The sequence below is a fragment of the Hemitrygon akajei genome, chromosome 15 (assembly GCF_048418815.1).
Source record: "Hemitrygon akajei chromosome 15, sHemAka1.3, whole genome shotgun sequence".
NCBI lineage: Eukaryota > Metazoa > Chordata > Chondrichthyes > Myliobatiformes > Dasyatidae > Hemitrygon > Hemitrygon akajei.
Genome location: NC_133138.1, coordinates 48,469,222 through 48,493,405, shown reverse-complemented (window position 1 = coordinate 48,493,405; position 24,184 = coordinate 48,469,222). Strand labels below are relative to the sequence as shown.

Here is a 24,184-nt window from a genome sequence, read left to right as displayed (position 1 = left end):
TTCTGTTGGTGAATCTTAATAATTTGACATTTAATCGAAGCATTCTTCAATTGGTTAGCTAACAGGTTACCCGATTTATCACTATGTATATAAAAATCACTTCTGGTTTTCATTAATTGATTTTCAATCGAAGATGTAAGTAACAAACTGTGTTCCATTTGAAGCTCAACCCTTTGTTTGTAAAGCTCCTTACAAGGAGCAATCGAATATTTCTTGTCAATTTCTGTAATCTTATCAACCAATAAAAGAGATTTCTTCTTAATACGTTTTCTCAAACCAACAGAATAGGAGATAATCTGTCCACGTATATATGCTTTAAAAGTGTCCCAAAGTGTTCCGCAGGAGATTTCATCTGTGGAATTAGTTGAAAAGAAAAAATCAATCTGGTCCTTTATAAATTTAATGAAATCCGGATCTTGTAGTAAGGTAGGATCAAATCACCATTGCTTAGTACTGGGAGCTGTGTCCATTAATTTAATAGAAAGTTTCATTGGAGCATGATCAGAGATGGCTATAATGTTATAATTACAACCAATTACAGATGGAATAAAACGAGAGTCAATGAAAAAGTAGTCAATTCTCGAGTAAGAATGATAGACATGTGAGAAAAATGAAAACTCTTTGTCCTTAGGATGTAGAAATCTCCAAATATCAAAAATTCTAGTATCAGTCAAAAAAGAATTGATATCAGTGGCCGACTTATTTGGTAAAGTCTGAATGGATATAGATCTATCCAGCAAAGGATTTAAGCTACAATTGAAGTCGCCACCCATTATTAACATATATTCATTTAGATTAGGTAGAGAAGTAAATAAAGACTTAAAGAAATCAGGATAATCCACGTTTGGAGCATAAACATTAACCATAGCAACCTTCTTATTAAAAAGTAATCCAGTAATTAACAAAAATCTACCATTCGGATCCAAAATAATATTGTGTTGAACAAACAAAATAGAGGAGTCAATAAAAATTGAAACTCCTTTTACTTTGGCATTCGAATTCGAATGGTACTGTTGACCCTCCAAAACCTAAAAAAACGTTGATTATCCTCTTTCCTCACATGAGTTTCTTGTACAAAAATAATATGCGCTTTCAGTCTTTGGAATATTTTAAAAATCTTTTTCTGTTTAATCGGATGGTTTAAGCCATTAGTATTCCAAGAGACAAAATTAATGGTCTGAGCCATATTTCTAAAATCAACCCTTTGGTATATAAAGAGTTAACCAAAGTATGAACTCATGCACCCGGAAGAGGAACAAAAATAAGTGGAGGAACCAGAAATGCCGACACATCGGACATTTTAGTAGTTTGAAATTAGCCCAAATGAAAAAACTAGAAAAACTAATAAAAAGACCAATTGAATTAGAAAGAAACCCCCCACCCACCACCCACGAAAAAGAGATCCTCCTGAGCCTAAAGGAGGCCAGGAAAAAAAAGCGTGACACTAAATCTACCCCCATGTCTCCAGAAGGTGACTCCAAATATATAAAGGAGAAAAGAAATCCACCCAAAATCCTAAAAAGTAATTAACACTATGCTAAAACAGACTTATTAATATAATTGCTAGTAAAAAGAAAACGAAAAGAATATGAACACTGGTAACTTATAAATTGAGTTAAAACCCGAACAAATAAAAGTTAGGATGTGATAAGAAAGGCATTATAGGAAGAAGAAGACAAAAAAAAGCGAAATCAAAAAAAAGCGAGAAGTATTTTAAAAAAGAAACCGCCATCTTAGTTACACAAAAAATGAAAAAAAGATATATATCAAAACATTAAAAAAAATGCACCTTCAGAGAATTAATAATAATGACCAAAAAATAAAATACAATGGTTAAAGTAAGTAAATTAAAAAGATTAGTACGTTGATAAAGAAAAGCTTTAATATAAAATGTAAAATAAACCTACACCAAAAACCAGAAACAAAATCTGGTTTTGGAAACAAAAATTATCTTGTAACGATCAAAACCAAACATTTATTAGAGATGAGAAACCGAAGCAGTAGGATAATTCTCATCCAGAAAGCTTCGAGCATCAGATGTGGAGAGAAAAACATGTCCTGGTGCATTCGAAGGTGAGATTCTAAGTTTTGCAGTGTATAAAAGTACTGGTTTTAGGTTTTTCTCATAACATTCAGACATCAAAGGTTTAAAAGTGAGCCGCGCCTTCATCACTTCTGGGCTAAAATCCTCCACAAGCCAGAATTGGAATTCTCGCAATTAAACCATCCCTAAACAACGAGTCAAATGAATAAGGTGCTCTTTAACATGCACATAGTGAAATCGAACAATTACAACGGGTGGTTTAGATGAAGAACTTGGTGATCGGCACATAATTCTATGGGCATGATCAAGTAACGAAGGACTATCTGGGAAAACAGAAGGGAACGCATCCTTTAAAAGTTGAACGAAATACTTCGAGGGGTCTCCTTGTTCGATACCTTCCGGGAGACCAAGTATGCATAAGTTCTGTCTTCTAGATCGATTTTCAAAATCAACACTCTTGGCTTTAAGTATTTCCAACTGTTTAATTGCCAAAGATAATTTCTGCTCCAGATTCTCAATTTTCAAGTCTTGCTTCCGAGCGTCCTCTTGCAGAGTTGCGATTAAAGTTTGATGCTCTTTAACTTCATGACCAATCTTATCCAGAGAATCCTGGAAAGCCTTTAAATCTTCTTTGAAAGTTTGTCATTGTTCTTCAAATTTTTCATTTAAGAGCTCCAATAACGTATCGTAAGTCAATTCAGTACGTTTAGGATTGGTCTTTTTTTTCTTTCCATTGCCGTTAGAATCTTTCCCAGGGTCTCGCCCTTTAGATCTTAAAGCCATTTCTGTACTCATTTCTTCAAAATTCACAGTACGCTCTTAAAGATAAGTCCAAGAAAGTAACAAGAATCTTCTGGTGTAGGTAAAAATAAGTTAAGTAAGGGTGATCATAGGTTAAAAAAGTAAAGGTTATGGAGCGAATCTAAAATAGTGCTCACTCCATGAGCATCTCCTGGAGACCTCGAATCTGCAGGTTGTCAAGCCTGTTAATGCACAGTGATGCTTAATTCATTAAGAAACTCTCAAAACATTCCAAAACTATTTGGAGCTTAAGGTAAGGGAACCCTTAGGAGGCAGTGATCACAATTTGATAGGGAGAAAGTAAGGTCTGACGTAGCAATATTTCAGTGCAGTAAAGGAATTACAGTGCTATGAGAGAGGAGTTGGCCAGAGTAAATTGGAAGGAGCTGCTGGTGGGGATGACAGCAAAGCAGCAATGGCACGAGTTTCTGGGAAAAATGAGCAAGGTTCAGGATAGATGTAATCCAAAAACAAAGAATTAATCAAAGGTCAAAATAGTGCAACTGTGGCTATCAATGGAAATCAAAGCTAATGAAAAAGCAAAAGAGAGGGCATACAAAATTAATGTAAAATTAGCGGGAAGACAGAGGATTGGGAAGATTTTAAAAACCTACAGAGAGCAACTAAAAGAATCATTATGAGGGCAAGGATGAAATATGAAAGCAAGCTAGCAAATAATATCAGTGGATGGTAAAAGCCTTTTCAAGTGTGTTATATAAAAAACAGGAGAGATGAGCATAGATATAGGACCACTAGAAAATGAGGCTGGAGAAATAATAATGGGGGAACATGGAGATGGCAGATGCACTAAATGAGTATTTTGCATCAGGCTTCACTGTGGAAGACACAGGATGCAAGGGAAGCAAAATGAGTGTAGTTACTATTACAAGGGAGAAGGTGCTCAAAAACCTAAAAGACCTAAGGTGCATAATTCACCTGGGCCAGATGAACTGCACCCTATGGGTCTGAAAGGGGTAGCGGTAGAGATTGTGGAGGCAATAGTAATGAACTTTCAAAAACAGTTCGATTCTCACATGGTGCCAGAAGACTGAAAAATTGCAAATGTCACTCCACTCTTTAAGAAAGGAGGAAGACAGCAGAAAGGAAATTATAGATCAGTTAGCCTGACCCAAGTGGTTGAGATGTTGGAGTCAATTCTTAAGGATGAGGTTATGGAGTACTTGGTAACTATTATGAACCCCGTAACTGGGTCACTTACCAGCAAAGATAGAGAGGTCCGTTGAAGTCTGATGGTACTATTTGTAACAGTATTTATTGGTAAAAATACACAAAAATAATATCAATGCAAACATACATATAATATACGTCGTCAATACTAAATCTAAAAGTGCGGGTATAATAATAATCAATAAGAAATAAGCTCTATCGTTGTCTGGGGGATAATGTATTGTCCGATGGAAATATAAAAGTCCCTCAGTTCATTCAGGCTGCAGCCTTTGGTTGGAGTCAAGAGAGAGATTTTAGAAACTTGCCAGCTTTTCCTTTTTATGGTGTCGATCCTTCGAAATTTCGTTGGTGGACTCTTCTTTAGCTAAGCCGTTCTTCCGTGGCGAGCCCGCCAATTCCCAGGCGAGGGAAAAGGACGCACGCGAGCCCCACTGGCTGTCGCTATTACACGCTGTCACGGGATTTCTAGCGTTTCTCCTGGTGCGTCTAAAGCGGTTGTTCCCCAGACCCTCTTTTATCCTTACTCACGGGGTCTCAGATGTCAATCAGGTTGGGATGATGCAATCCCTCAACCAGCCCACTCTGGTCATTCCCTGAGGGCTTCAATGAATAGTACAGTACTCAATACACAATTCCGTCTCCAAGAGACAATGGCCGGTATCCGTGGCTTTGTCTTGCTGAGGGGCCAGGACACATTCCAAAACCTTGAGGATTCTCTCTCATTTCCTGGGTCCAGACCCGAATTAATAGCGATCTTGCGATCCTCGAAAAGGAGGGGGCTACTTTGTACCCTTCGGCCCCTCAGAGTTGTGGCACATTCGTAACAGTAACACAGGACAAAATAGAACAAAGTCAGCTTGGTTTCCTTATTGGAAAGTCTTGCCTGATGAACCCGTTAGAATTCTTTGAGAAGATTACATGTAGAATAGATAAAGGGCATGCAGTGGATATTGTATATTTGGACTTTCAGAAGGCCCTTGACAAGTTAAGAGCCCATGGTATTCCAGGAAACTTACTGGCATGGCTAGAACATTGGCTGATTGACAGGAGTCAATAAATGGGAAGAAAAGGATCCTTTACTGGTTGACTGCCAGTGACTAATGGTGTTCTGCAGGGGCCGGAGTTGGGACCACTTCTTTTTATGGTGTAATTCAATGATTTATAAAATGGAATAGGTGGCTTTGTTGCCAAGTTTGCAGATGATATGAAGACTGGTGGAGGGCAGGTAGTGTTGAGGAAATGGGTAGGCTGCAGAAATGCATTGAATTGACTTTATTATTTACATCCTTCATTGACATCCTTCATATACATGAGGAGTAAAAATCATTACATTACATCTCCATCTAAATCTGCAATATGCAATTTATAGTAATTTGTAATAAATAGTATGTACAACAGGACAGTCAATATAACATAGGAATACAATTGTATCAGCATGAATTAATCAGTCTGATGGCCTAGTGGAAGAAACGGTCCTCAATGATCCTTCGAGCCCTATTTACACACCTGTCTCTGTAAATGCCCTGAATAGTGGGAAGTTCACATCTACAGATGCGTTGGGCTCTCTGCACCACTCTCTGCAGAGTCCTGCGATTGAGGGAAGTACAGTTCCCATACCAGGCAGTGATACACCCAGTCAGGATGCTCTCAATTGTGCCCCTGTAGGAAGTTCTTATGACTTGGGGATCCATACCAAACTTCTTAAACCGTCTGAGGTGAAAGGGGTGCTGTTGTGTTTTTCTCACCACACAGCCGGTATGTACAGACCACGTGAGATCCTCGGTTATGTGTATGCCGAGGAACTTAAAGCTGTTCACCCTCTCAACCCCAGATGCATTGATGTCAGTAGGGGTTAGCCTGACTCCATTCCTCCTGTAGTCCACAACCAGCTCCTTTGTTTTTGCGACATTGAGGGGAGGCTGTTTTCTTGACACCTCTGTGTCAGGGTGATGACTTCTTCCCTGTAGACCACCTCGTTGCTTGAGATTGGGCCAATCGGTGTAGTGTCATCAGCAAATTTAATTAGTGGATTGGAGCTGTGGTTGGCGACACAAAGTGATACGTGTACAGAGAGTAAAGGAGGAAGCTTAGTACACAGCCCTGAGGGGCTCCTGTTTTGAGGATCAGTGGGCAGAGGTGAGGGAGCCCACTCTTACCACCTGCTGGCGATCTGACAAGAAGTCCAGGATCCAGCTGCACAAGGCAGGGTGAAGAGCTTCTTGTCGAGCCTGGAGGGAACTATGGTGTTGAATGCTAAACTGGACGGCATTCTCACATAGGCATCCCTCCTCCCCAGATGTGTAAGGACGGTGTGTACAGCTGTGGTTATTGTGTCATCTGTCGATCGGTTGTGTCGGTAGGTGAATTGTAGGGGGTCCAGTGTGGGTGGTATCATGCTGCAGATGCAGTCCTTGACCAGCTTCTCAAATCATTTGCTTGTTATTAAGGCGAGTGCAACAGGATGCCAGTTGTTCAGACGTGTTACCTTGACAGATGAGGACCTAGACAGATTAGGAGAATGGGCAAGAAAGTGGCAAATGAAATACAATATTGGAAAATGCATGGTCATGAACTTTGGTAGAATAATTAAATGTGCTGACTATTTTCTAAATGCGGAGAAGATCCAAAAATCTGAGATGCAAAGGGACTTGGGAGTCCTTGTACACAACACCCTAAAGGTTGACTTGCAGGTTGAGTCGGTGGTGAGCAAGGCAAATGCAATATTAGTATACATTTCAAGAGGCCTAGAATACAAGAGCAAGAATGTGATGCTGAGGATTTATAAGGCACTGGTGAGGCCTCACCTTGAGTATTGTGAACAGTTTTGGACTCAACTAAGAAAAGATATGCTGGCATTGGAGAGGGTCCAGAGGAGGTTCACAAGGATGATTCAGGGAATGAAAGGGGTTATCATACGAGGAACGTTTGATAGCTCTGGGTCTGTACTCACTGAAATTTAGAAGGATGAGGGGGGATCTCATTGATACCTTTCAAATGTTGAAAGGCCTCAACAGAGTAGATGTGGAAAGCTGTTTTCTATGGTGGGGGGAGTCTAGGTCAAGAAGGCGCAGTCTCAGGATAGAGAGGCATCCATTCAAAACAGAGATGTGGAGAAATTTCTTTAGCCAGAGGGAGGTCACTTTGTGGAATTTATTACCATAGGCAGCTATAGTCATTGGGTGTACTTAAGGCAGAGCTTGATAGGTTTGTGATTGAACACGGCATCAAAGGTTATGGGGAGAAGGCAGGGTGTGGGGCTGAGGAGGAAAAAAAAGGATCGGCCATGATTGATGGTGGAGGAGACTCGATGGGCCAAATGGCCTAATGGCCTAATTCTGCTCCTATGTCTTATGGTCTTATTTAAAATGATAAAAATATTTTGCAAAAAAAATTAAACATCAAATAAACTTAAATGATTCAAAATGTATTACAGAAGTAAATTTATTATCAACGTACATATACAGTAGGATGCAAAAGTTTGGGAACCCCTGGTCAAAATTTCTGTTACTGTGAATAGTTAAGTGAGTAGAAGATGAACTGATCTCCAAAGGTCATAAAGTTAAAGATGAAACATTCTTTTCAACATTTTAAGCAAGATTAGTGTATTATTTTTATCTTGTACAATTTTAGAGTGAAAAAAAGGAAAGGAGCACCATGCAAAAGTTTGGGCACCCCAAGAGATTTGAGCTCTCAGATAACTTTTACCAAGGTCTCAGACCTTAATTAGCTCGTTGGGGCTATGGCTTGTTCATAGTCATCGTTGTGAAAGGCCAGGTAATGCAAATTTCAAAGCTTTATAAATACCCTGACTCCTCAAACCTTGTCCCAACAATCAGCAGCCATGGGCTCCTCTAAGCAGCTGCCTAGCACTCTGAAAATTAAAATAAATGATGCCCACAAAGCAGGAGAAGGCTGTAAGAAGATAGCAAAGTGTTTTCAGGTAGCTGTTTCCTCAGTTCGTAATGTAATTAAGAAATGGCAGTTAACAGGAATGGTGGAGGTCAAGTTGAGGTCTGGAAGACCAAGAAAACTTTCCGAGAGAACTGCTCATAGGATTGCTAGAAAGGCAAATCAAAACCCCCGTTTGACTGCAAAAGACCTTCAGGAAGATTTAGCAGACTCTGGAGTGGTGGTGCACTGTTGTACTGTGCAGCGACACCTGCACAAATATGACCTTCATGGAAGAGTCATCAGAAGAAAACCTTTCCTGCATCCTCACCACAAAATTCAGTGTCAGAAGTTTGCACAGGAACATCTAAACAAGCCTGATGCATTTTGGAGACAAGTCCTGTGGACTGATGAAGTTAAAATAGAACTTTTTGGCCGCAATGAGCAAAGGTATGTTTGGAGAAAAAAGGGTGCAGAATTTCATGAAAAGAATACCTCTCCAACTGTTAAGCACGGGGGGGGGGGCGGGGGGGGGGTGGGTGGATCAATCATGCTTTGGGCTTGTATTGCAGCTAGTGGCATGGGGAAAATTTCACTGGTAGAATGAAGAATGAATTCAAGTAAATACCAGCAAATTCTGGAAGCAAACATCACACAATTTGTTAAAAAGATGAAGATGAAAAGAGGATGGCTTCTATAACAGGAGCACACCTCAAAATCCACAATAGACTACATTAAGAGGCGCAAGCTGAAGGTTTTGCCATGGCCCTCTGTGGTGAACTACATACACCTGTCTGGACACGCCCCCCCCCCGCTGACTGCTCCTGTGGCTCCTCCCACAGACCCCGGTATAAAGGCGATTGGAGCCACAGACCCTTGCTCAGTCTCCAGGATGTTGTGTGATGGTCACTTGCTGCTTGTACTTTCTTCCAGCCAATAAAAGCCTACCTTAACCCACGTCTCAGAGTTATTGATGGTGCATCACCCTCACAGTCCGTCGACCTAAACATCATTGAAAATCTGTGGATAGACCTCCAAAGAGCAGTGCATGCAAGATGGCCCAAGAATCTCACAGAACTGGAAGCCTTTTGCAAGGAAGAATGGGTGAAAATCCCCCAAACAAGAACTGAAAGACTCTTAGCTAGCTACAGAAAGCATTTACTAGCTGTGATACCTGCCAAAGGGGGTGTTTTACTGACCATGCAGGGTGCCCAAACCTTTTCTTCGGGCCCTTTTCCTTTTTTTAATTTGGTAACTGTAAAAGATGGAAATAAAAAAGTAATCTTGCTTAATATATTAAAGAAATGTGTCATCCTTAACTTTATGCCTTTTGGAAATCAGGTCACCTTTTACTTGCTTAGCTATTCAGAGTAACAGAAATTTTGACCGGGGTACCCAAACTTTTGCATGCCACTGTAACTGTACAACGCTGTGATTCAATTTCTTGGGGACATTCACAGTAAATACAAGAAATATAACAATCAATGAAAGACTGCCCCTAACCAATGAGCAAAGGGGAACAAGCTGCAAGTGCAAAAACAGGAAATAATAATAAATCAGTAAATAGATAAATAATTATTGCAGGTGTACTCGGTAACTGCAAGAACCATAACAAAGTCAATGAAAGATTACACATAACAGGGTGAACAAACAACCAATGTGCAAATACAAAAGAAAAGGAATTCAAATAAATAAGCAATTAATATTGAGAACATGAGATCAAGAGTCCTTGAAAGTGACTCCATAGGTTATGGGAACAGTTCAGTGATGGGTTGAGTGAAGTTAACCCCTCTAGCTTAGGAGCCTGATGGTAAGTAATTATTGCTGAACCTGGTGGTGTGAGTCCTGGGCTCCTGTTCTATCTTCCTGACAGCAGATTCTGGAGTTGGTCCTTGACTAGATTCCCAGCATATGTGCTGCGGAGTTGCTGTGATTTCACACGATGCTAAACAGAGCACAGTTTGGAAATTGCTGGCAATTAGCTAATGACAGGTTTATGCTTGAGGAGAAATCCTAAATACTGGCTGTTGCAGAGGAATGAATAGTGAGGATTAGTAACTGGTAAATAGGAATGTGGATTGTACTAACGTGCTAACTGGGAACCATAGACAAAAGTAAAAATATGGAATGTAGAATTGACAAAACCCAAGTTTCAGGAACTTCACTAATTATGTTATAGTGTACGTCCTTTATTTTAACAGAAAATTGGATTTGTGTTGGACATGTGGATAATCATTTTATTCTGTAATCAGGACCTAGTCTGTTTATTAAGTATTTCTGTGACCACCATCCTGTTATCAAAAGGTAATCTCGTCAACTGAGAAAGTGAAAGATTTATCAAATTCATGCTCGGGTTGCTCGGTCTTAGCTGGTCTTCTGGTGTGCACCAGATTTTAGTAAATCGCCTGTTATTTCAAACACCACCTCCTTGTGATCTTTCTATTTGCTCCTTCACTGGCAGTTCGCTGCTGAATATACTTTTCAAGATGCTTACCACTCTGTCTGGGCATTACTCATAAATCGTCAGTTATTCAGAGTTTCTATTGTATCATGGTACTTCTGAATCATTTCTCAGTAAACTTGTTCTCGTGTTGCATTTTCATTAGTGATGGTCTTCACAAATTCATTAATAAATTTCTCTGATCTTTATGATCAGCAGATGCTTTATCTTTAAAATTTTTTAAACCTTTAAAAATATAATGCCATGCCTTTTTAAAAAAATTTCTGCAACCAGCCTGCTGAATATTCACAATTACCTTCAAATTTCAGATTGACATGATAGATCTTTGCGTATTTCATGATCAGCATAGCATTAAGCGGCATATGTTCACTCCGTCGCTGGTGAATCCACTCTTTCAATACACATTTGAGATCTTCATTTTTCATTTCATGCAGTGTTTTTCTATTTTTCCATTAACTTCTGATCATTTCATATGTGAAGTCACTTCTCAGAAGTGTCGGTGGTGCACATGACCTACACATTGCCTGGTAACCTACCCAGTGCCTTGTGCAATTTTCCATTTGTGACATCGTGCCAGCTCTTTAAAAATTTTTTCAAATTTTAGAGGTTTCCAAATTCTGTATGTAACTCTCGCTTCGGCTAGCGGCTTAATATAGAGGGTGATAGCCCCCTGCCCCCCCCCCCGGCCAAACTTAAGAAATCTCGTTTGGGTGGATACTGCGCGATGTGCCCCTGTTGCACAGAGTGACTGAGTAGAACCCAAGTACAGGACACAGGCACGGAGATAGAGTTGGAGATGCTGGTGCAGACGTGAACGTTGATCAGCGAACAGGAGGAATCCTGACATGGAGCTCTGATACGGAGTCTTGACACGGAGACGGGGTTTTCATGGAATATCTTGAAACTGGAGCTGAACTTGGAACTAACAGTTATCACATGGGAATAGACCAATGAACTGGCGATCAGTGGTTGTGACACCAGGGTTCCTGTACTGCAGTTCTTGATGGAGACCAGTTGTGCTGTCATCAAGCGAATGAGCAGTAAATGGGAAATTAATGATTGGAATCAAGGCATAATCAAAGGAGATTAGGGGCAAGATAGGGGATTAACAATCGGAACCATGACAGTCCCCTGTTACAAATCAGTACCCCAAAATACAAACAGTACACAATATGCGATTAAACGATTGAGCTTTATAATTCTTACTTTGAGTATATGATTAGTAAAGAAAACAAAAAAAAGAAAAAGGGCCCATTCTTGAAACAGTCTGTTGCGCAAGGTTGGAGCTCACTGATAAGCCGGTCATCCACCATCGACCTCCTCCAATCGCCGCTGCCCTTCAGACCCTCGCTCCAAGTCCACTTCATCCGGCGGTCTACCAAATCTCTCCATTCATATCTTCTGGCAAAAGACCGTGAAAATCTGTCTTCCAGACTCACAAGAAAGATTAACATTTCTCTGATTGGATAGCCCCAGCATTCCAAACCCTGTTATCTCTAGTCATAACCTAAACATTGCTGCTGCAGAGAAACCATTACATTAGCAGTGAAATGTTACTGCATGTTACATGTAATTTCAGATATGGAGTACTCAACCTGTACTAAAAAAAGACTCCTGTAATGTTGCTGAAGTAGGGATGCATTCCTAAAACATAAGTTGAGGCCTGTTGGCAACTGAACATGACCTAAGGATGTTAGAAGCTGATAGTAATTGCTGAAATGGAAGATGATCCCTAGTCCTCGTTGAAGGAGGACAAAAACAATCAATTATAGTTCAAATAGAATGTCCTTCCTGATCTATTAAACTGGCACTTGAGCTAGACATTTTCACACTGTGTAATTGAACTATCAAAGTCTTAATTGAAGTAAATCTGAAAAAAGACCTAAATATAGAAGTGTTCACCACACAGGGAGGATGAAAAAGAGCAAAAAAAATTTATTTTCTGCTGTAATTGTGCCAGAGCTTACTTGAAAATTAAAAGTTTTATTGCACTGTTTTTCTGTCATTATTAATCAAAATCATGACAACTGCTGGAATTGAATTGCCATTATTGGTTGTATTCTTGCATGAGGAGTAAAAATCATTACGTTTCGTCTCTGTCTAAATGTGTAATGGACAATTTATTGGAAACAGAAGCAGAAACACTCAAAATTCAGGCTGTCAAACAGCATCAGTGGATAGAAAGCAGTTAGTGTTTCAGTTCAACAATCTTCTTTAGTACTGGGGGAGGGTGGAGGGTTTGTAGCTTCCAAAGCAGAGCTATGAAAAGGAGTGAGTGGTAATACAAAAAACTAAATGGAGAAAGAATAAGACGCATCAGGTGATTAAAGAGCTTGAGAACTGACCCCCAGTAAGGGATCTTGAAGAAATGGCACGAGAAAAGTGCAAAAGCATAAGAACAGATGAATGATAGTAGGTCCTTTCTTGTATAGTTTACATTTAATTTGTCTTCTGAAATTTGTACTTCTAAAGCTACGTGCATGTAATGGTGTTGCAAGTAAGATTTTCATTACACCTGTCCATGTACATATTTATGCATATAACGATGAATTCAACTCAATGCAACTTGGTAAACGATGAGCCAGCAGCTTATCTGAGATTCATTCATACCAGAAGGCTGTGAAGTGCCTAGACGGATGTTGTATTCGTTTATGTTAGCCCACACGGTAGTTATGGGGAAGGGGACAGATTGGAAAGGGAATGGGATTGAGAGCAACAGGCAACTCAGGATCAGCCTGAGCACGGATGCTCACAAAGAAATCAAACAATCTCCAGGGTCGAGGAGGCCACGGTGCCAACACTATTTGTGTTAGAGTAGATTGGAAGAAGTAGACAGAAAGAAGAATCTGACATTTCAGTTTTTGTTAGGCTTTAATTTCTAATCTTAAAATACCTGAAATATTCAAATCCCAAAGGTGTTAAGATACATTCAGTTCGAGGTGGAAATTACTGTATCTTTTCAGTGTATAGATTTCAATGTGCTTATAGTTGGTGCTTTAAGTATACATGCATTATGGACTATCTGACACTGTTTTAGGGAATTTTACACACTCCGTACATACTCAGTACGAGCAAGTCCACACTGTTGTCAATTCTTTTGTGATGCTCATATGATGCCTGTCCTGTTCGATTGGACTGTGCAATTGGTATTAACATGTGATATATCTGCAGAAAATCAGCTTTGATCAACAGCCAAAGCTACAATTCTGCATTTTTCTAAAGACATCTTTAATGCCTTGATGGGGAATGATATGGAGCAGACTTCATTGTACTTGCTATTTGACTGTTTTTGAGGAGGCAAATCATTTCTGCATTTGGTAAGGTGAAGGCTGCTATAGTTTTGGTTAAATATGGATACCTTGCTGCTGTTCATCCTGGAGGGCCAGTGGAACAAATTGCTCCAGGCAGAGCTCTAGCCACGATAGGAACCACACGTCTGTGGAGGCAAGAGGTTCACTTAAATCTTTCACCTCACTCCATAAACCTACGTCCTCTAGATTTTGTTCTCTTACCCTGAGAATATAACTATATGATTTCATGCTATCCATGCCTATCATTATTTCATACACTTCTATAAGGTCACCTCTCAATCTCCTGCATTCCAAGGAACAATGTACTAAATTTCCCCAAACATTCTCTGTTACATAAGCTCTTGAGTCTTTGAAGCATTCTCATAAATCCTCTGTGCACACTTTCCATTTTAATGATGTCTTTCCTATAACAGGGTAAACAAAACTGTACACAATACTTGCCAAGTGTAGTCTCTCCATCTTATACAACTACAAAATAATGTCCTGACTCCTATACTCAAATATTGACTGATAAAGTCCAGTGTACCAAATGCTTAGTTCAAAGATTCAATTACATTTAATATCAACTTATGCATGCAGTATACAGCTCTGAGATTTGTCTTCCCACAGACAGCCATGAAACAAATAAACCATGGAACCCATTCAAAGAAAAACATTAAAGCCCAACACACAAAAAAAGGAACAAATTGCACAGAAGGCAAAAACAAAATGAGTGGAAAAACACAGAATATAAAAATCCAAACCCCAAAGTCATTGATGAAGTCCAGGCATGTACAACTCAGCTCAGACACATTCAGTCTAGTGCTGTGTGTTTCGTTATCTGCAGGCCGCAGAGCCAGACCGCTCCAATCAAAATTGCACAAAATAGCAACAAAAAAGAGCGACCAGAAAGCAGAAACACATCGTAATGTGAACTACAGAGTCCAGTCGCCAAACTGCATTGATTAAACCTTGCCCAAGACACAGGACTCCAGCAGCATCAATTTTGGCCATTATTTACCTCCTTTAGTTCCAACATGCAATTTTTAAAAATAATCTCAACTCTTCTGTCACTCTTAGTAGAGAAAGAATTGTAACTAACAGTGAATTTTGGCTGTGAGATTTACTGTATGTAAAATCTCAATAGTACAGTCTGTGTTGCTGCTCATTCTTATACAGTATATCTGTTTTCCTGTCAGCAATGTTCACTTTATGTTGTGCAAGAACTTTATTGTTCTAAATTTTTTTTTGAAAGTTGACAGGTCATGGATGAGGTCTGGTATGAATTGAATGCTTTTGTTGGAGTTTCTTTTTATTATTGGACTGTATTTGACTTTTTTTTGGGTTTTTTTTGGGGTCATTTTGTTCCCTGTGTGCGGAGCTCCTTCTGCTGGGCAGTGGATAACTGCAGCCTATGTTGTGATTCTCTTAGTTGTGCATTGCCCGTATTTGATTAATAGTTACCTGTAATATTTGATATTTAACTTTGATTAAGACATCAGCTGGGCTAAGGTTTAAAACCCTGGTTGTTCAAATAAGAGCAGCTGATTGAGTGAATTTAGATTTGCAGAAACCTGTCCAGTTTCAGCATCTTTCTTGCCCTCGACTGAGGGTTCATATACACCATGGTACATTGTGTAGATATAGGTACTATGTTCTGCTGCAGCAGAACTGTGTCCTTGCTGAACTCTATGATGACTCATTTGAAGTAGTGTTAAACTAGCCTGGCAAGGGAATGGATACCTGAATGTTGATTCAGAATGGAGAAAAGATACGAAGTGGAAGAACGGAATTCAGATGAAAGCATACTTAGGAATGCAAGCAAGAAGGGAATGCAATCATGCAGGCAGTGATAGAGGTGAGGAAAACCAGAGTGCATCGGGAGGCATCAGAGTAAGAATAAATGAAAGAATTGAAAGCTCTTTATCTGAATGGATGCACCATTCATTCCGTGATAAATGAGTTGTCAGCACGAATAGAAATAAGTAGGTGTGATCTGTTAGCCATTATAGAGATAAGGCTGTAAATGATCATTCGGCTACTTGATTCTGTTAATAAATGATGTGATTGTAAGTAATTGATTTGACTGGAGATACATAAAACAAAGATTTAACAAAATCACGAGTGGGAAAATTATATTGGTCTCTCAACAGTGGCTATATGGTAGAAAAATACTCTAGTAATTGTGAGTTGCTTATTTTTAGTTATTTAAATCACTGTGCTATTTTAATCATACTGCTAAAATATAAAATGCTAATATTTTTGGTGCTAAAGATTTTTGCTAATGATGCTTGAATACTCAAATTATAAATGTTTTTACCTCTAATATTTCTAATGATCCCTAATTTCTCAAATAGCACAGATACCTTTTCTCCTACCTTCAAAGATATTCATCACCAGTGATGATCAAATGTATATATAATCTGAGACCTTTCAAGTAGCAGTAACTTCACAGGTGCATATGTTTTCTTTAGGAACGAGGACCCTTTGAATTTGATCCTACTAATATTGTTAGGTTATGTTGGCAAGTAATTCAGGCTAATAATGCCAGAAGTACCATGTGTAGACTAGGATTTAATAAGGAATCGGAGACTGAACCCCCTCATCCCCATTCCAACCTCTATTGTCCGAGCTATGCTCGTCTTCTTCAGCATGTTGTGAACTTCAGCTTTGCACTGTTTTTCCTCACTTCTTGACGAGGAGGAGGAGAAAGCACAAGGTGCAATTTTGTAGCTGAGCTCCAGTTGCCAAATACCTTGGCTGCCAAAAATCTGGCTGGGGCTCTGTACAAACCACAAAATTAGACTGCAGCTGAAGTGCATCTTCGTGGAGCCTTGCAAGGTCCAATAATCCTGTTGCCTGAGCCAGCTGCTGGATGCAACTGTGATCTAAACTGAAATACTGGCTAAAATTGCAATGTGGAGAGACAGCATGCGGAACAATTGCTTTTAAATTTTTAAACAGCATTTATTTGTTGTTAATTTACATATTTAACATTGAGAAAAGGTGTTAATTTTCAATTGCATTGATTGAGTGCGATAATGTTAATATACATGATGCACCATTATTTAAATGCTAATGCATTTTTTGAGAACATAGAGGGATCAAAGCAAACCAAAGGACATTAGCAGTAGCCTGAGTTGTATTTTGACTGCAAAACATGAAGTGGGGTGCTAGTTTCTAATCATTTGCTCGCACTAAATATGCAATCTAGGTACAGCAGAGCATCGTTTACAGTTGTGTGCGTGTGTTGCAACTAATGAGGTTTTGAGTGGTGCAGCCACGATAACAAAATATGTCGGAGCTAGAAACAACCATTTAAATTCACATCAGGCTTTTAACATGGTAAAATATCAGATAGTTTTCAGAGGGGAGTATTCAAACAAAATGTGATATGTAAGATCATTCTCAGGATAATAAACCGGCAACCTGTAAGCCTGATGTCAGTTGGGGTAAATTATTGGTCGGTATTCTATGGGACAGGATAAATAAGCATTTAGGTAGACAAGAACCTGATTTTTCGTATAGTCAACTTGACTTCGTGTGTGGTTGGCCAAACCTAACCAATCTTTAGGAGAGGTTACATGGAATATAGTACATAGAACTGTACAACACAGTACAGACACTTCAGCCCAGAATGTTCTGCTGACCTTTTAACCTATTTCAAGATCAATCTAACCCTTCTCATGCCCCCCCCCCCAGTTAGCCATGCATTTTTCTTTTAGCCTCGTACCTATCTAAGAGCCTCTTAATATTCTCTCTTAATGTATCTGTCTATACCATTACCCCAGGTGGGCCACTGGCACACACTTCAGCATCAGAATCTGAATTTGCCACTCTCTTGCTAAAAAACCTACTTCTGACATATCTCCCCCCTCCTCCCATCGTACTTGTATTGATTAGTTATTGTTGCCCTGGGGGAAATGTCTATGGCTATCCATTCTATCAATGCCTCTTATCATCTCATAAAGCTCTGTCAAGTCAAAGAGAAAAGCCGTGGTTTGTTTAGCCTTTCCTCATTAAACACACTGTCTAACCCAGGCAGGTTCCTGGTATATCCCCTCTGCACCCTCTCTAAAGTTTTCACACAATCAGTCCCTACCTAATGACGACCTTCCTAATCACCCTATCAGTTTGTGCAGCAACATGGAAGGATCCATGGGCAAAGACCCCAAGTTACTGCTTTCCTCCACACTGCTGAGAATCCTGTCATTAATTCTGTTCTCTGCCTTCAAGTTTGGCCTTCCAAGATGTACCACTTCACAATTTTCTGGGTTGAATTCTGTTTGCCATACTTTACCCCAGCTCTGAGTCCTATCAATACCCCATTTTAACCTGTGACAACCGTCTGCGTTGTCCACTGCAGCACCAACCTTCATGTCATCTGCAAACATAATAACCCACCCCTCCCCTTCATCCAATTCATTTATAAAAATCCCAAAGAGCAGATCACTGCAGAACACCACTGGTCACGACCTCCAGGCAGAATACGCTTCATCTACTGCCACCTCTCTGCCTCCTTTGGGCAAGATGTCTCCAGCTCCATGCCTCCTGAAATACTGAATGAGCCTATTATGTGGAACCTTGTGAATATCTTTTCTAAACTCCATACACACTGCATCTACTGGTCTACCTTCACCAGGATGGTTGATGACAATCACCAGTGGATATTGTCTGCATGGACTTTAACAAGGCCTTTGACCAAGTCCCAGATGGGAGGCCGATCCAGGAGGTTAAGTAGCTTGGCGTTCAGGATGAAGTAGCCGATTAGCTTAGCAGGAGAAGCCAAAGAGTGGTAGTAGAGAGTTGTATTTCTGATTGGTGGTGTGACCCTAAGGATCGGTGCTGGTTGCTGTTTATCATCTATATTTATGATTTATTGTGGTCAACTGGATCAGCAAATTTACAGATGGCACCAAGGTTTTGTAGTGTAGTGGACAATGAGCAAAGGTGCCAAAGCTTGCAATGAGATCTTGGAGTGAAAATGGCAGATGGAATTTAATGCAGACAAGTGTGAGTTGTTGCCCTTTGGAAGGGCCAACCAGGGCAAGACTTTCACATTGAATGGTAGAGCTCTGCAGTGTGCAGTAGAGCAGGCAGACCTGGAAAATACAGATCCATTATTCGTTGAAGGAGGTAGATAGGGTCACGAAGAGAGCTTTTGACACATTGGTCTTCATAAAGCAATGTATTTAGTACAGGAGTTGCAGTTGAAGTTATGTTGAAGTTGTATAAGATATTGGTGAGGCCAAATTTGGAGTATTATGTGCAATTCCTGTCACCTGCCTATAGGAAAAATATCAATAAGTTTGAACGAGTATGGAGAAAATTTACAAGGATATTGCCAGGGCTTGTGAACCTGAGTTATAGGGAAAGGATGAATGGGTTAGGACTATTAACCATATAACAATTACAACACGGAAACAGGCCAGCTCGGCCCTTCTAGTCCGTGCCAAATGCTTACTCTCACCTAATCCCACTGACCCACACTCAGCCCATAACCCTCCATTCCTTTCCTGTCCATATACCTATCCAAATTTGCTTTAAATGACAATACCGAACCTGCCTCTACTAATGGAAGCTCATTCCACACAGCTACCACTCTCTGAGTAAAGAAATTCCCCCTCAAGTTACCCTTAAACTTTTGCCCCCTAAGTCTCAACTCATGTCCTCTTGTTTGAATCTCCCCTACTCTCAATGGAAAAAACCTATTCAGATCAACTCTATCTATCCCCCTCATAATTTTAAATTCCTCTATCAAGTCCCCCCTCAACCTTCTGTGCTCCAAAGAATAAAGACCTAACTTGTTCAATCTTTCCCTGTAACTTAGGTGCTGAAACCCAGGTAACATTCTAATAAATCTTCTCTGTACTCTCTCTATTTTGTTGACATCTTTCCTATAATTCGGTGACCAGAACTGTACACAATATTCCAAATTCGGCCTTACCAATACCTTGTACAATTTTAACATTACATCCCAACTCCTATACTCAATACTCTGATTTATAAAGGCCAACATACCAAAAGCTTTCTTCACCACCCTATCCACATGAGATTCCACCTTCAGGGAACTATGCACCAATATTCCTAGATCACTCTGTTCTACTGCATTCTTCAATGCTCTACCATTTACCATGTATGTCCTATTTGGTAGGATTATTCCTACCAAAATGTAGCACCTCACACTTATCAGCATTGAACTCCATCTGCCATCGTTCAGCCCACTCTTCTAATTGGCCTAAATCTCTCTGCAAGCTTTGAAAACCTACTTCATTATCCACAATGCCACCTATCTTAGAATCATCTGCAAACTTACTAATCCAATTTACCACCCCATCATCCAGATCATTAATGTATATGACAAACAACATTGGACCCAGTACAGATCCCTGAGGCACACCACTAGTCACTGGCCTCCAACCTGACAAACAGTTATCTACCACTACTCTCTGGCATCTCCCATTCAGCCACTGTTGAATCCATTTTACTACTTCAATATTAATACCTAACGATTGAACCTTCCTAACTAACCTTCCGTGCGGAACCTTGTCAAAGGCCTTACTGAAGTCCATATAGACAACATCCACTGCTTTACCCTCGTCAACTTCTTCAAAAAATTCAATAAGATTTGTCAAACATGACCTTCCACGCACAAATCCATGTTGACTGTTCCTAATCAGACCCTGTCTATCCAGATAATTATATATACCATCTCTAAGAATACTTTCCATTAATTTACCCACCACTGACATCAAACTGACAGGCCTATAATTGCTAGGTTTAGTCTTAGAACCCTTTTTAAACAATGGAACCATGTGAGCAATACGCCAATCCTCCTGCACCATCCCCGTTTCTAATGACATTTGAAATATTTCTGTCAGAGCCCCTGCTATTTCTACACTAACCTCCCTCAAGGTCCTAGGGAATATCCTGTCAGGATCTGGAGATTTATCCACTTTTATATAGAGGAGCCAGTACTTCCTCCTTTTTAATCGTCATAGTTTCCATAACTTCCCTACTTGTTTCCCTTACCTTACACAATTCAATATCCTTCTCCTTAGTGAATACCGAAGAAAAGAAATTGTTCAAAATCTTTCGGCTCCACACATAGCTGTCCACTCTGATTCTCTAAGGGACCAATTTTATCCCTCACTATCTTTTTGCTATTAATATAACTGTAGAAACCCTTTGGATTTATTTTCACCTTACTTGCCAATGCAACCTTGTATCTTCTTTTAGCTTTTCTAAATTTCTTTCTTAAGATTCTTCTTATATTCTTTATATTCCTCAAGCACCTCATTTACTCCATGCTGCCTATATTTATTGTAGATATCTCTCTTTTTCCTAACCAAGTTTCCAATATCCCTTGAAAACCATGGCTCTCTCAAACTTTTAACCTTTCCTTTCAATCTAACAGGAACATAAAGATTCTGTACCCTCAAAATTTCACCTGTAAATGACCGCCATTTCTCTATTACATCCTTCCCATAAAACAAATTGTCCCAATTCACTCCTTCTAAATCCTTTTGCATCTCCTCAAAGTTAGCCTTTCTCCAATCAAAAATCTCAACCCTGGGTCCAGTCCTATCCTTCTCCATAATTATATTGAAACTAATGGCATTGTGATCACTGGACCTAAAGTGCTCCCCAACACATACCTCTGTCTTCTGACCTATTTCATTCCCTAACAGAAGATCCAACACTGCCCCTTCTCTAGTTGGTACCTCTATGTATTGCTGCAAAAAACTATCCTGCACACATATTACAAACTCCAAACCATTCATCCCTTTTACAGTATGAGCTTCCCAGTCTATGTGTGGAAAATTAAAATCTCTCACAATCACAACCCTGTGCTTACTACAAATATCTGCTATCTCCTTGCAAATTTGCTCATCCAATTCTCGCTCCCCATTAGGTGGTCTATAATACACCCCTATAAGTGTTACTACACCTTTCCCATTCCTCAATTCCACCCAAATAGTCTCCCTAGACGAGCCTTCTAATCTATCCTGCCAGAGCACCGCTGTAATATTTTCTCTGACAAGCAACGCAACACCTGCCCCTCTAGTCCCTCCGATTCTATCACACCTGAAGCAACGAAATCCAAGAATATTTAGTTGCCAATCACACCCCTCCTGCAACCATGTTTCACTAATAGCTACAACATCATATTTCCAGGTATCAATCCATGCTCTAAGCTCATCCACCTTTCTTACAATTAAATTAAGAAATTAAAATAAATGCATTTAAGAAATTCTCCACCTCTTCCTCTCTGTTTATATCTAACAGTACAAAGAACTTTATTGTCTTTTTCTTCCTTCTCCCATACATCTGTTCCTACACTCTGGTTCCCCTCCCCCCTCATCTAGTTTAAATCCACTGGAGTCTCTCTAGCAAACCTACCTGCAAGAATACTTGTCCCCCTCCAGTTCAGATGTAAACTGTCCTGCCGGAACAGGTACCACCTTCCCTGGAAAACTGCCCAATTATGTATAAATCTGAAGCCCTCCCTCCTGCACCATAGCCACATGTTGGTCTGCACTATCTTACTATTTCTAAACACACCTGCACGTGGCACTGGTAGCAATCCTGAGATTGCTATCCTGGAGGTCCTGTCCTTTAACTTGGCACCTAGCTCCCTAAACTCACCTTTCTTACCCACATTATTGGTCCCTACATGGACCACGACATCCGGCTGCTCACCCTCCCTCTTGAGAATATTGAGAACTTGATCCGAGATATCGCGGACCCTGGCACCAGGGAGGCGACAGACCATCTGGGATTCTCGATCTCTTCCACAGAACCTCCTATCTGTCCCCCTAACTATCGAATCCCCTATCACTACTGCTCTCCTCTTTTCCCTCCTTCCCTTCTGAGCTGAGGGTCCAGTTTCGGTGCTAGAGATGCAACCACTGCAACTTGTCCCTGGTAGGTCGTCCCCACCAACAGTATCCAAAACGGTATATTTATTGTTGATGGGAACGGCCACAGGGGTGCTCTGCTCTTCCTGTCTATTCCCCTTCCCTCTCCTGACAGTCACCCAGCTACCTGTCTCCTGACTCCTAGGGGTGACCATTTCCCAGAAACTCCTGTGTATCTCTGCCTCTGCCTCCCGAATGATCCGAAGTTCATCCAGCTCCAGCTCCAGTTCCCTAACACGGTTTGTCAGGAGCTGCAGCTGGATGTACCTTTTGCAGGTGTAGTCATCAGGGACAGCTGTGCTCGCCCTGACTTCCCACACACTGCAAACGGAGCACTCAACTGCCCTAACTGCTGCCTCCATTACCTACTTCTAATCTAATTAGATTAATTAAAGGAGCTTACCCGGCCTTAACTCACCTGGAGTGAAGCTCGCTATTTAAATTCTCCTGCTGCCTCACGGGCCGACTTTCACACGCTTGCGCAGTTGTGCCCCGTTCAAACCTCGCCTCTGCCTGTTCTCGCCGAAGCCCGATTGAGCCAAAGCCGACGCACTCTGCCTCAGTCCACTCCAATGATGGCCGCTATGACAATGGCCGCTGTAAATGGTGGTCTTTCTTTTTAAACCTTTGGCGCACTACATCACACGCCTGCGCAGTCTAGCCTCTTTGCAGCAATCAGATAAAAAAAACAGCTTCTCTCCGAGCTTTTTTTACCTCTTCCCTCTCCACCTCTTACTGCGATTTAAATAACCGTTGAAAACGTCCTCTCCTTTTTAAACCTTTGGCGCACTACGTCAAGCGCCTGCGCAGTCTAGCCTCTTTGCTGCGATCAGATTAAAAAAACAGCTTCTCTCCGAGCTTCTTTTACCTCCTCCCTCTCTGCTTCTTGCTGCGATCTCTGGAGAACAGAGGGATTTTATAATTATAAGGGATTGGATAGTGTGAATGCATACAGGCTTTCTCCCCTAAGGCTGGTTGAGACTGAAATTGGAGGTCAAAGGTTCAGGGTGAAAGGTGAAATATTTAAGTAGAATCTAAAGGGAAGCTTATTCACTCAGTGGTGTGAACGGGGCGGCACAGTAGCAGCATGGTGGTTAGTACATTTGAATGTACCTGTGACCCAAGTTAATTTCCCACCGCTGTCTCTAAGCAGTTTGTAGATTTCTCCCGTGACTGTGTGGATTGCTTCCTGTTTCCTCCCAGTGTCCAAAGATGTACCGGTTGGTAGATTAATCACTGTAAATTGACCAATGATTAGAGAAGGGTTACATCGAGGGTTGCTGGGTGGCATGGCTCGAAGGGCCAGAGAGGCTTGTTCCGCACTGTATCTCAGTAGATAAATGAAAGTGGGAGGGGCTCTCAGCATTTACGGTCGCTGCAGGTTCAGTAATAACTTGAGAGACGATTAGACGGGTACACAGAAGGGAGGGATTGGAGAGAAATGGTCTGGATGTGGGTAGATGGGCCAGGTGGGCTGAAGATTCTGTTTCTGTGCCGTAGCACTCTATGACTCTACAGCTTTGTGGTTGGTGGTTGACATCCGTCTGTCTCGAAGGACAATGGGTGATGATCATCATCATCACAAGCCTGA

At 40.6% G+C, this 24,184-nt stretch overlaps 1 protein-coding gene across 2 annotated transcripts in view; it reads left to right on the top strand.

Moving 5' to 3' along the window:
* Window positions 1–24,184, top strand: part of LOC140739329 (A disintegrin and metalloproteinase with thrombospondin motifs 2-like) — a 287,752-nt gene that overhangs the window by 22,567 nt on the left and 241,001 nt on the right. The window contains exon 1 of one of the 2 annotated variants that reach the window (XM_073067528.1): window positions 15,432–15,530. The exons of the other annotated variant lie outside the window; for it this stretch is intronic. Coding sequence (XP_072923629.1) covers window positions 15,513–15,530 — 18 coding nt within the window. The 5' untranslated portion in view covers window positions 15,432–15,512. Of the gene's footprint in view, window positions 1–15,431; window positions 15,531–24,184 lie in introns of those variants that run through there. 2 annotated transcript variants of the gene reach the window in all.